Source organism: Coturnix japonica, chromosome 12, assembly GCF_001577835.2.
Source record: "Coturnix japonica isolate 7356 chromosome 12, Coturnix japonica 2.1, whole genome shotgun sequence".
NCBI lineage: Eukaryota > Metazoa > Chordata > Aves > Galliformes > Phasianidae > Coturnix > Coturnix japonica.
In genome coordinates, this window is record NC_029527.1 from 15,001,711 (window position 1) to 15,015,206 (window position 13,496).

The 13,496-nt window shown below is 39.1% G+C and overlaps 1 protein-coding gene across 7 annotated transcripts in view; it reads left to right on the forward strand.

Annotated features, from left to right (window-relative positions):
• The window catches only part of LOC107319952 (contactin-6), a 137,971-nt gene that overhangs the window by 89,943 nt on the left and 34,532 nt on the right, over positions 1–13,496 (forward strand). For all 7 annotated transcript variants that reach the window (XM_015875354.2, XM_015875352.2, XM_015875353.2 and 4 more), the window contains 4 exons: positions 1,684–1,868; positions 4,285–4,421; positions 7,674–7,803; positions 8,559–8,709. In XM_015875354.2, the coding sequence (XP_015730840.1) occupies positions 1,684–1,868; positions 4,285–4,421; positions 7,674–7,803; positions 8,559–8,709 (603 nt within the window). The remainder of the gene's footprint in view (positions 1–1,683; positions 1,869–4,284; positions 4,422–7,673; positions 7,804–8,558; positions 8,710–13,496) is intronic.

Consider the following 13,496-nt stretch of genomic DNA (forward strand, 5'->3'; position numbering starts at 1 on the left):
AACTCATAGAATAGGAAATATTTAGATGAAGCATTTTCAGGTAGCAGGATATAAATGTCTAATTGTTTCTCCTCTCTTGCATAAACATCAGTTTCCTTTAATCTGGTTGTTATGGGGAAAAAAAGACATACAGAAGAGGTGTCTTTAAAGTAAGCAGTTAATGCTTCTGGCATTCAGAGAACAGCAGGATTCCATTATACAGCAGCGATTCACCCATTGTTTAATATGCAATAGTGTTTTAAAGCCAGCAATGCTCCCCTTCATGTTGTCAATGGTCTGTGTCAGTCTATCAGGACACTGCAGAGTACCTCTGGCTGTTTTCCTGGCTTGATCATAGCAGCATTGGGATGGGCCTGTTCTGCACGAGAGCTATTTCTCTTTTTAATGACTACAACAACTCTGTTTTGAGAAATTTTGCATGAGAAATATCACACAAGAGTTGGTGGGGGGGGAGATGGCACCTTCTACTACACTGACCTGTATGTTTGACAGTCAAGCCCCTCAATGTTCCTAGTAGGGAATGATGCTAAGCAAGTCTGCATTTGGCATTGGGCTCTGGGCTCAAAGCACAGGAGCTAAACCTGAGTTTACAGTGTTAACTGCTTTTTCCATTATATATTGCTGACTTGATTTCTTTGGTCAATAAACGAGAATTTGAGCCAGGGACCTAAATAAGTTATGGTCTCTGTTAAAAAAGCTTTGTATATCAGTGCTGCAGGCCACATAGGGAGACCTTAGGGACTGGAAAGTGAGGGAAGCGTGCGCTTCTGATTTCTATGGACATCATGCTTTAAAGTTTAGTACCAAGTGTTTGTTGTTGATGTTACTTCCGATGGAATAGATGGCAGCCTTAATCAAAACCACTGTAAGAAGATGTTCAAAACATCACTGCTTGTCTGCTTAGAAAGAAGCAGCTTGCTTTGGTTTGCTGTTACTGAAGGCAACTGTGACATCTACACTATTAATATTTCAAAGCGTTCTGGTGACATAATAGATCGTGATGACGAGGCTTGTATGGTGTATGATATTACCAGGAATCCAAGAATTATTTTGTAGCATTCTTTACACTTGCCTGTTTTTATCATATAGAATATATTGATCTAAATGTAAATGAAAGTGATAGGAAGCTACGAAAGCACGAAACAAGAAATATTTTCTTTAGTCTCTATCTCCTTTCAGCCTCTCATGCTTCCCGCTTCCTTGCTCAACTGTCTTCCTGCCCTCCTCTACTTCAGATCCCATTTTTTATACCTAGATTTATTGGTCCTTTTAGCTTCTTTAAATGCTTGTGCAATGTTTCCTATTTTGAGGTGTGAAAATAGCTCTGTTGCCAGAGGGAATTTGTTTTCTCCAAAACAAGTCAATTATTCTGTGTTTCTCTGGTGTTTGTTGGGGTTTTTTTTTGGACATCCAGAATTGTCCCTTCACTGAATTCTCAGAGTTACTGTGGGGAAAATAAAAATTGGCTTTACAAGAAATCATTGAGGGCTTCATACCACAGTTCGGCTTTTGCCCCTGAATAGGTTGGGTGAGTTATAAAACATCAGCCTTCAGAACCTCTGCAAGTTGCTCTCAGAGACTGAAATGATTTATTTTTTGAAATATGATTCTATAAAGGGATTTCACATTATCTTTTCTGCTCTAACAAATGCTTGCTCTTCTCTAATAAATATAATTATTTAGTCCGGTTCCTAATATCAGCTGGAGGAGGTCTGATGGGAACTCATTGACAAAGAAAATCAAACACGACAAAAACAAAGGAGTTCTCGAAATCCCAGATGTTCAGCAAGAAGATGAAGGTTCTTATGAGTGCATTGCAGAAAATATTCGAGGCAGAAACATTGCAAGAGGGCAATTACTCGTCTATGGTAAGCAGATAGATTAATTTCTTCTTCTTCTTCTTCTTCTTTTTTTTTTCCCTCTACAGAGCCTGATAACATTCAGATGTATTTTGTAGATGAAGTCTATTAGCCCCTTACTGGAGATATGAAATGTAGTTCAGGTTAAGCTGATTAAAAAATGATTGCAGGTCTGCAGTGACCTTCACTGAATTATATCCTCAGCAAATAAAGATATTTTGCATTAAAACTCAGATTGAAAATGTGGGCTGTGCCGTGATGAAGTTGTAAAGGTTAATACAAGGCAGAAAAAAATCCCTGGTACATTTACATGAAACATTAAGGGCAGGCTAAAAGATTTACTCTCAGTAGCTCACAGCAGCAGAAAACTGTGCTGCCCTGATGCAGATTAGGGAAGGATTCATGAGGTTTTGGTTCATATGAGTTCTAGCTGAACAGTGTTTCTCCAGAAACAGATGAGGGCAAAGCAGGGAAAACTCATCTTGTTGCCTCCCTCTCCTTCCTCCTTGTGTAAAAGCAGGCAATAATATTTCTATGAAACTGTTCTCCCATTTCCCTTCCCATCCTACGCATTAATTTCCTGTGGTCCAAGTTATGCATGATGTTCCACTGCAGCCAAAGCAAACTGTATACTCATTTAGTCCTCTTTTTAATACTCAGGGGGAAAAAAAACAATGTTTGTGTGTCATTAGGAGATATGGAGGTCTTTTCCTTACCTGATAGGTCTTTGAAAATAAGAGGAAAAAATAAAAATTCTTAATAAAAAGGAATTATAGGAAAGCTAGACTGCATGCCTACAATTAATATCTGATGAGAAGACCTTGGCGAACAAAGCAATGCAAGCTTTGCTAATAAGCTACCACTCCTGCTGCCATGGCTAATATCAAGATCTATGCTGGGAATAGAGCAGTCTGCTGCTGCTTTGAATATTTAATTATTTCTTTGTTTTTAAGGGGTTATTTTTGCTCACATTGCTCACTAATTTTCACAGAATGTCTAAGAATTCCAGTAAACATGAAGTTGAGTAAACTACTTGGACGTGACTGATAACAACATAAGCAACTACAACATTTTAATCAGTTATTACAATTTGAAAGAATATAGTCATTAATTGAGCTTTGCAAATGAATGGCTATTCATAGTAAACATTTAAACAGACAGTGTGAATGGTTTGCACAAGAATTTTTATTGTATTAAGAGTGTACTTGCTTATTATCTACATAATCAACTTCCTCTTAGTTTATGTTCTGCTGTTTTACTCACTCTGTAAGCAGTTCATCTTTAGGAAATAGGGTTTCTTTGCTGGGCATTGGGTGGTGCTTTGTGCACATGTCTTAAGCTCTGAGAGCAATGAAGACAACATGTAATTAGAGTATCTTTTGAGTGTGGGGAGTTGTGTCTTTAGTAGACTTTCATGCCCTGTGAAATGCTGGCCTTGTGGTAGTGTCAGGGTGATTCAATGGGGCACAGCCATGGCCTTGTCCCGATAGGGTTATGCTATGGAGGTAGGTTTATTTAATGATTATTTTTTAGAAGCCTGTTCTGCTCATTTTAAAAGATAACAGTCCTCTTCCTGAAATGAAATTGCTGTATATAAGAAATTGGAGTATACACACACACACACACACACACAAAAAGTCTGCAGATTTATGACTTAACCAAGCCAAGAATCTTCATCATCCACTCTCCTGAGACAGAAGGATGAAATGGAAAACCACGCTTCCAGTGGCTTTGATGTATCCCAGAGCCTGCTGGGCATTGGTCATTCTTCCTGGCTCTCATATTCACCTGTATATCACAACTACGTCAGCCTCATGCTAACTCCTGCTCAGCTCCGTCCTTCTGTGTTTATGTGGATGTTTACAGAGCTTCTTTGTGGTTCTTCCAAATTGTTTGTTTGTTTTATAAACCTTTATGTCAGTGTGTCTCAAGTGTTTAGAAGCTGTTTTGAATAATCCTAATTCCTTTGTATAGTGTCTGTTGTAAATTACACTTGAAGAACCTATTATGTAAAACCATCATCTCAGGTATGTGTTTAAAACACAGGGGGTGGCACTTATGGTCTGTGATTTTGATTAGCTGCTGACTAATAGTTTGGATTTTCCCACTTTTGGTACATAGATTATAGCATCTGAAAGGGAGTGTCCAGACTTCTGGGCATCTAAAATAACCATTTCTGCAAATTTGGGCCATAAGAAACAATATCTAAACTGAATCTCCTAACCGCTTAATTTCTAACATCTTCCCAAGTTAGTCCTGAAGTTCATTCAATGCCAGGATTTGTTGTGCAGAATTTTCTTGTAAGACAACGTGAACATTTTGGTCAAATACTCATTAGCTTAGCTCAGTTCATTAATTAACAACAGCACACTTCCAGCAAAATCATTTTTTCTCCTGTTTAAAATGGTCTGCGTGTTCTTTTCAGCACTCCCTGAATGGGATAAAAAAATCGAAAATGCCTTTCTGTCTCTCTATGACAGTTTGTTTTGGGAATGTAAGGCAAAAGGAAAACCAACCCCTTCCTACAGCTGGTTAAAAAATGGCCAACCACTCAAGTCAGAGGTAAGGTTCTGTCTTTTTAACTTCTTTTCTCATTTTTACAGGGTTTGGTTATGATGTTCATTGTAAAGCATGTTGCTAGTTTCACGAATTTATTAAGTTTCATAAATGATAATTAGTGCAACAGCTTAAACTTTGCAACATAAAGCCTCAGTGCTTTGAGTTCATATATATTGAAAATGTCAATTATAATTTATCTTACAAAGCATCTGAGTGTTACAAGATATGACACACAAGATATGACAAGTATAGATGGGTTTATAAATCATCATTATAAGTGGTGAAAGAAGGGTCTGTCCAGAAATAGTGAATGCATGTGTAGGCCATGTGTAGTAGCCAGTAGGATGCCTGTCCTAATTGGCTGGCTGTGGAAGAGTATTTCAGGGCAATCTCAGCAGCCCATTAACAACTTGGTTCTGTGGCTTCTGCTCTTAACCTGAGGCTGGATGTACCTCTGGTCTAATGCAGTGTGCATATTAATCCTATAACTGAATTAGCCATGAAAATCAGTTATTAACTGATTGAGTTTAGTATACATCTGACACCCAGTAGTGGAATAACAGACCGAAGAAGACCATATAAAGTTTTAAGAATCATAGAACGGCTCAGGTTGGAAAAGACCTTAAAGATCATTGAGTCAAACCACAACCTAACCAGAAAAAGGGGAATAAATGAAAAATCTCACTTAAAGGACAAAGAAGGACCAAAGTGGAGAAGGAAGCAATAGAGTGGTAAGAGTGGGGGATGAGAGAGGAAATCAATTGGAGCTCAGACATCTAAAAGAGCTGATCAGCTACTTATGCAGTCTGGTTTCTGAGAACTCAGCTCTGGCTCTTTCAGAGCAGTATAATTATTCTTTTGTGGCGGCCAAGCTTTGGTACATCCATCTTCCAGTCTTCCGACTTCTGTGACAAGAGATTCTTTGCTGCATTTGTGTTCTGCTGAGGCCGAGTTTCCCTTTTTATTAGCATCTGTGCAGCATCTATTGAGTGTGAAATGACGTGGCTCATTTGTAATGCATTTTTTAACTTGATGGGAAAAAAAAATGATACTGTGATTAGTTTCTGTCTAACAAGAACAGATACAGAAGCACTTCCAAAATAGACGTGTTCTGTACCTGCTAGGGTGTAGAACCTACGCTTGTTTGATTTACTGGTGCTTATTTGAAACAATTGGAAGGGGGTCCAGTCTGCCATGTGATCTTCTTTGGGATGAATCCTAAGCAAAGCTCAACCAGCATCTGAGAAGGTTAGCCAGAATTTACTTGGATTGCAGTTTTTCAGAACCCAATAATTTCACTCATATTGTTGCCTGTTCCTACACAAGATTATCTATTTTCTCTCTTTGAAGACAGTGATATTTAAAGCCTGCCACTCTACAATTGCATCGTTTCAATAAAAAATAAAAAATTTAAAAAAAAAAAAAAAAAGGATAAAACTCTACAGAAACATTTTCACAGTGCTTACAGTATATTGTAAATGGAATACTTCAGGCAACAAAATACTGAATGTTATTGCTCAATGGACAAAATGGATAGTTTGAAGGTGAAAGTACAAGGGATGTGTAATAAAATATTCAGACCATCACAGCACCCTGCTTGCTGGAAATATGATGCTTTCCATCTCGGGGCTGATTCTGAGGATATTGTCTGCTCTCTGTAAAACCCTTTTCCCTGACCACCTGGTTGGTCATCTCTGCAGTATTCCTGCTTGTGTACATGGTGTGCTTTATTCTTCTCTTTGTCTGTGTAGTTCAAAAGAGCCAGCTGAGAATGGAGGGGGATTCAGCATGTGTATGAAATGCAAGTGTTACTTCAGAAGGGGGTTTTGTATTCAAAGGATGTTTGTAAAAATAGAATGCATCAAGAGGATAGCAAACAGCCTGAAGGTAAATCTAAGTATGCAGAAGATATTTGTAGCAAGAGCCTCAAAAAATTAACAGTAGATAAGTAATGTAATGTTGTTAATTAGCTTGCAATGCACCAACCATACAGCCACAGGCTGTGATCACATCAAATTTCTGAACTGAACAAGGTTGGACTCGGTCAGTTCCTGGTTGGGAGACCTCCAAGGATAAGACAGCACTGAAACACAGAGCTCCCTAGCTCAGTAGGTGGCACCCTCCCCTCTGCAAGCACAGAGAGAAATCTCCCCGCAGGGATGCAAAGGGCTAATCTGTTCTGCGCTTCACTGGGATGTTGTGGATGCTTCTAGCTGTTCAGCAAAGGACAGCTTAACAACGTATGTTCCCATGTTACTGTTTCAGTGTCAGTAGAGCCAGACTAAGACATAATAATAGTAGCACTATCTGTTGTTTCAGATTTGCACTTGGTGATGGAATTTATATTCCCTGTTGTGGGCTTCTTCCTCATGGATCTGTTTTGGAGAACATACTTTCTCTTACTTCTCAGTGTTACACTTCACAATGGAGCTGAGATCCTCTCCAGAGACCAGTAATAGTTAAATCACAGAATATCTGGCTTTACATTAAGCTTGTATCATGAAACAAGCTTTTTAATTTGTCAGAATAATTTAATACACAAAAACCAAGCTCTTGTCCAGATTTACCTACTATGCAGTTTCCACTGTTTCAACATCATTACACCAAAGAAATGTACTGTAAATAGAAATTCAAGGCACGAGGAACATGTGAACAGCTGGCTATGGGCTCCAATAGGAATTTAGGAATTGGCTTTCAGTAGTGGGCTTTTTCACCCAGAGGGTGCTAATGCACTGAAACAGGTTGCTTAGGGAGGCTGTGGATGCCCCATCCCTGCAGGCATTCAAGGCCAGGCTGGATGTGGCTCTGGGCAGCCTGGTCTGCTGGTTGGCGACCCTGCACATAGCAGGGGGGGTTGAGACGAGATGATCTTTGAGGTCCTTTTCAGCCCAGGCCGTACTATGATTCAGAACATTATCAGTGGTTCATATTTTTTTTTCCATTACACAGATCCAATGACACTTCAAACTTTTTGGCTATTTGAATATCTCTGTCAACTGGGGAGGTTAGCTGATCACCTTCAATTATCATCATTGGATTAATAGAAGAGGGGGGTTTGGACCATGAGTTAGGAGGTCTGGAAAAATAACAACCGTTGTAACTGATGTATGCATCACTTGTCCATGCACTTTTAATAGAAAATAGCATATCTACTTCTGAATTATGATCAGGCGAGACAGTGTGATACCAAAAATATTTGGGATCGTATGTTTATTGTCTTCATTAATCTGTTTTTGATTGTTTTTCCTTTATCAGGAGAGAATTCAAGTGGAAAATGGAACTCTTATCATACCAGTGCTGAATATGTCAGACTCTGGCCTCTATCAATGTGTGGCAGAAAACAAGTATGATACTATTTATGCCAGTGCTGAATTGAGGGTTATAGGTGAGTAAATGGCATTAAAATGATGTGTAATGGGACACTCCCTTTAAAGATCTGAAATCAAGAAATGATTAAATTTTACCTGACAGTTCAGGTTTATACTTTTTTGCTGCTTGAATTTCATAAAGTTGTATGTAAATGTTTATTGGTTTCATGGCTGTTTGGGGGGGAAATTTCTAATCCCATGTGTGAACGTTTCCGAGTTTAAATAATTCTTCTCACTTTGTATTTTGTATTCATAGCTCTTTTGTAGCTTTAAAAATAATTTCAGAAAGTGGCAAAAGTTTTAATATTACATAAAGAACATATGGCACATGTGTATATGAAAGCATAACAGAACAAATAATGTAATGAACAATTACCAGAGATGCACATAAAATGGGATTCTTTCCCAAACAGTGAAAAGTATTCCAGTATAGATATCAAAACATAAAGGCTGTTCTGCAGCCAAGTGCCATTCAAAGCAGTGGAACACCAATTTGGGGAGCCTCCCTTACCACAGACAGACATGTTGTCCCAGTCTACAGAGAATCTTAAGGAGTGATGTCACACTGGAGAGTTCAGATCAGCAGCATAAATAAGACTCAGTGGATTCCATGCTTTTTTACTCAGGTGTATTCCTCATGTTTGACACACCCACTTTGGTAGAAACCCTAAAAGCAAAGCAATTATTGGAGTCACCTACTGTGTTGCTCAAAAGAATTCAGCAAGTTTGTTTAATAGCTTAAGAACTGCATTCTGCTCTTCTTTATTCCTAGTGGCAGCCCCCGATTTTTCCAAAAATCCTGTGAAAAAAACATCCGTTGTTCAAGTTGGTGGTGAAGTCACCATTGGTTGTAGACCAAGTGCTTCTCCCAGAGCAGCCATTGACTGGAGAAAGGGCCCCGAGGTGCTGCGCCTGAACAAAAGGTACTGTAATAAAGCAGCTGCTGCATTGTTGGGTGTTCTCTGTTTTAATATCATTTAAACAGCACCGCAACACAGCTGAGTTAGTATTGCTTTTGACAGCTTATTGATGGAAAGCTTTGATGCCAGAGGCCTATTCTTTAGCAATAGCCATACAGTTCTGCAGATAGAAAGCTGACTGAGAACAAAGACAAACTGAATCCGCTGGGGTAATTGTATGATACATATGCTTGTGTTCATCATCAGTTAAGTCACTGCAACGCTTTTAAAGCCAAATGTTTGCCACATGCAAAAGCCTGAGCGAATCAACTTCATGCAGGAGACATCAGTGGAGGCTTCAGGAAGGTAGAACGTACCCCCAGGCTGCAGCATAATTGCTTGGCATCTGTACAGGTTGTACAACAACCCATGCCTAAATCATCCTCTGTATCCTCTGTCTGTGCTGTTCAGGCAGGACTGAGCCACTGGATCAGAGTGCCAGAATGCTCCATTACACATGCATGTGGTAACATAGTCTTGTGCAGGGCTTTGCTGACATGGGGTCTGCCCTGGCTACCAGCTGATTTGTGAGTTGCCACAAACTCACTGTAGCATTACCTGCTGATATAAGTATCAAAACTAAAAGTTACTTGCGGAACTGATTAAGTTGTGAACAGCAGACACGATGTAAAATAATACTGTCCCCATACAGAAGTGAAGGCAAACAGAATAGGGAACAGTGTCTTAAGAAGTGAAGTCTTCCTCAGCAGCTCCTTCAGTTCACAACTGTAACAGCAACACAATTCTATCACATCATCATTTTCAAAGGCAAAAACCAGAGCCAGTAATTCAGAAAGTTCTGGGCATCAAACAGCAGATTTTGCAGGCAGTACCAGTTGTTCAAAGATGCTGCTTTGGGTCACGTAAGGGATATTACTTCAGTTCTTTAAAACAACTTTATCTCAAACCATGATGCAAATAAGTATGTTCTTATCCCATACTGCTGTGGTGTACAATGCTGATGAAAGTAAATATAAGTTTTGTGCAAGAAGGTGCGAAGTTGAGGAGAGGTTTTGCTAAGGAACTTGCAGTGAAACAGAAATAGTCAGGCAAGCAATCTGTGCTAGAGGATGTAGAGAACTTTCCAATGGTTTTTCCATCTCTTCAATAATGCCAGTTTTATTTTCCATTTAACCACTCAGCTATTAGCTAAAAATGCTTTTCTAACTGGTGCTCTCTCTGGTATTCCTATTTGCATTTTGATTGGGTTGTCTATCTGACAGAAATGCCTATTCTTTCCTATTGGATGTGGTCTACCACAGTATACTGCATGCTCCCAGTTTGCCACGAGCAAACTCTGAATTTTCTGATATTAAATAACAGGAGTGAGGACAGCACCATCTAAAACTTGCAATTCAGATCACTGAATTAAGCCTAGACCTTGAAGTTCCAGCACGATGATATTCCCCATCTGATCTACTCATAAAAAATATTTACATACTGTGTACAGTATTTACTTTTATACTCCTGTCTTAATTTACTAACAATAATTATAAGCATGCTGTAATTTTTAAGCATCCCAAAAGGCCTTTGCTGCTGAGCAAAAGTAAACAGAAGGAGCAGGATTTGCACTGAAATGAATGAGAGGATTTTAGAACACTCGATGTGCAAAGCATTATTGCCTGTGTGCCCACTGGTGCGGGGCAGAATTTGAGGCTTTTGGATTATTAAATGACAAAATAGATAATGCTACAGCTTTAGAGAAGGTAAAGTAAATCATCAGTATGGTGTTTTTCACAGAGATCTTTGCGATAGAAAGCAGAAATAAAAAGAGTTCTTGTATGGCTGTAATTTCTCTTCAGAGCTAATTAAAGTACTAAAATCACACATCCTTAGTCATAAAAACAGAGAGAGAACCTGCTTTTGACTTACTTGTGTGTATGATTAAATCCTGCCACGTCATGTACAGACACACTGTTTTAACTAAACCTTTGCTTATATCAGTTCTCATGTTATTATGCAGCATTTCGCATCTTTGTGGATTCCTCTTCTAGCTTTTTTATTATTATTATTTTAAGTCGGGTTGGGCTATATATACTGGAGGGAAAAGAAAGGAAATACCAATCCCACATGGTTCTGACAGCAGAACTATGATGGACATGTTACAAAATAAGTCAAACCCCATAGCTTCCTGGGAATGACTTGGACTGATTTGATCTTTTGTTACAGAAATAGTGCAACTAGACTTGTTTCACACTAAGGGAAAAAGGATATTCTTTCTTTTTCACCTTCCTCCTTCCCCTCGTAATGGTTTATTTGATGATGATTGTGGTATATATGGTCAATGCTCTGTTTGATTCTGTGAGCTCTTAAAGCAATGTTATTTTGCGATATTACATTAATGTCAGTTTAAGTATGTAAGTAGAAATATGCTAACTAGGAATAGTTGCAAAACCATCCATACTATTAATATAAGCACCATGAAACTTGATTTCCTCTTTGTTTACCAAGCTGCAGAGCTTGGTGAAGGTCCTCAGCCTGCAGCCCCCTTTCCAGGGCACAGACAGTTTTCTCCAGCCCCACTTATCTTTCCCATCTTCTCTGTAGCTCAAAAACATCTTTACCCAGGTCTTCAACTACTTTTCTGCTCTTGCTCATGCAGAGTACTTTATTACTTTTGAATCATGCACATAAATCCTTCAAAATAATCCCAAATCAATTAATTTTCACATTAAATTGCAAAGCAAACTAACTGTGCCTCTATCAGATCTGCTTCCTGATCCTCATCTGCTTAAGTACTTTATTTCAAGATTCTCTAAAATCATTGAAATCCACTGTCAGGAGTCACCCCACCAATAGTGGGGTTTATCCTTGCCTCTTGCAGCTGGCTGCTTTAGAGGCAGAACTTGAGGTTATCAAATACAGGAATCAAAAGGGAATCCTGCAGCTGACTAATCTGAGCTCTTTCTACCTGCTCTCTCCTTCCTGTGATCCCCAACCAGCTCTGGATCATCCTAAGATATGAAGTTTGACACAGGTGTTGAGCTATTTTTGATGCTGGGTATTCTCAGTAAGTCCAAAGGGAGTTTTCTTCATCTCACGCCTCACTGCTATCATCTCACATGCCCGCCGAGGAAAAGTAGAGAGAAAATGCAGAAAGGGAGACCAATTAATATATTAAACACAGCAAATTTTCTCATTTAGATACTGATCTCATCATGAATGCTTGTCTTATTAGTGCCATTGGTGGGATCAGGAGCCTCATGGCAAACGTGTTTCTGAAAAATTCTTTTTGATTGAAGCAGTTTAATAAATGGGAATTGGAACCCTACGTACTTACCAGGGAGAGGTGCTATTCCCTCAGCATGAGATGAGGATCCCCAAACACTGTAGTGAATGCATATAAACAAATGATTCACTCCACTCAGAATTTAAATGAAGACTGCTTAGGGAAAACAGAGAAATGAGGTAGGCTGAAAAAATGCATTAGTCATATACAGCACTTTCCATGCATTAATAATCAGTAATAAGCAAATATTCATAATTTAAATTCTTTCCTGGGGACTGGACAAGAAGTACGTCAATAAAACATGCTCAGTACTTGTTGGCTCCAGGTCTTGCATGCAGGACTGTGTTCAGCCCTATCTCAGGTAATTGATTCTTGGCCATAAGTAAAGCTGCTCTACCCTGGCATATTCTCTCTCCCATACCACACTTGCTGTTGGTGTTTTGCATTCAAGTTCTTGCCGTTTCTCACAAGAAATGAATGGAAGAATGATTGAAAGAGCTGAAATGAAAAGCTGTCTTGCAGGAATCGGATGTGATTCTGAGCAGTTGTTGTGGCTTAAGCCTACCATTATGAGGGTAGAAAGATGATCCGCTAATTGCTGAGGTCTTACAGCTGCCCCTTGGAGGTTCAAGCTGAGGGGAATTCTCCTGCTCCCAGGTGAGATGCAGCAACCCAGCATGTTGCATTAGCTGAAGGGTTGGCTCCTCTCATAGCCATGTGCTGCATCTGAACTGCTCCATCAGCAGATGGATCTCCTGAGTGCAACTGCTCTTCTTCAGCCTTTCCAGTGTGCCCAGCTGCTGTCTGCTGCTGCTCTTTTTCTGCTGCTCCACTGTTGAGAGTCAGATCCCCATCTCAAAAATGTGTGTATATACATACCTTTAAAACTTCTTGGTTATTTGCAAGAAAGAAAATAAATAAAGGCTGTCTTCTTGTGGGCTGCTGTTGGAATTAGAGAAAGGAGGATTTAAAAAAGTGAGGAAAACTAATTGGTAAACATGAGAAGTCCTCAATCTACTGCTCAAATACTACACACAAACCATATTGCGCTGTGAAATAGCATTTCAGCTTGAACCAATTTGAGAAGAAATGTGTCAGGGCAGTTCAACAAACTGCAACGAAACATTTCAATTACCAGAATGTCAGCGTTGTTTGTTTAGCTTGTATCAAAACCTTCCAGAATATCCATTATTTAAAATAAATAAATAAATAAATAATCCTGCTTGGGGAGGAATCACGACAAAATGGATTGAGAATTCCAAGTTTTGCCGTACTCTACTAACAAAGGAGGAGATTGATGTTACTTAACTTTTATTTAGCTGAAGTCAATATGCAGTGTAAGGTAGTTATTTACTTTTTTCTTGGCAGGCACCTCCATCTCAAATGAGATGCCGAACTTTTAGATGAAGAAAGCTGGGGAATGAAACATCCACAGTGTTTGGAAAAAAAAAAAAAAGAAGCCTGGACTTAAGTCACACCAGTTGCAAAGTACAGACAAAGAGATGCTTTGCTTGTCATGCTG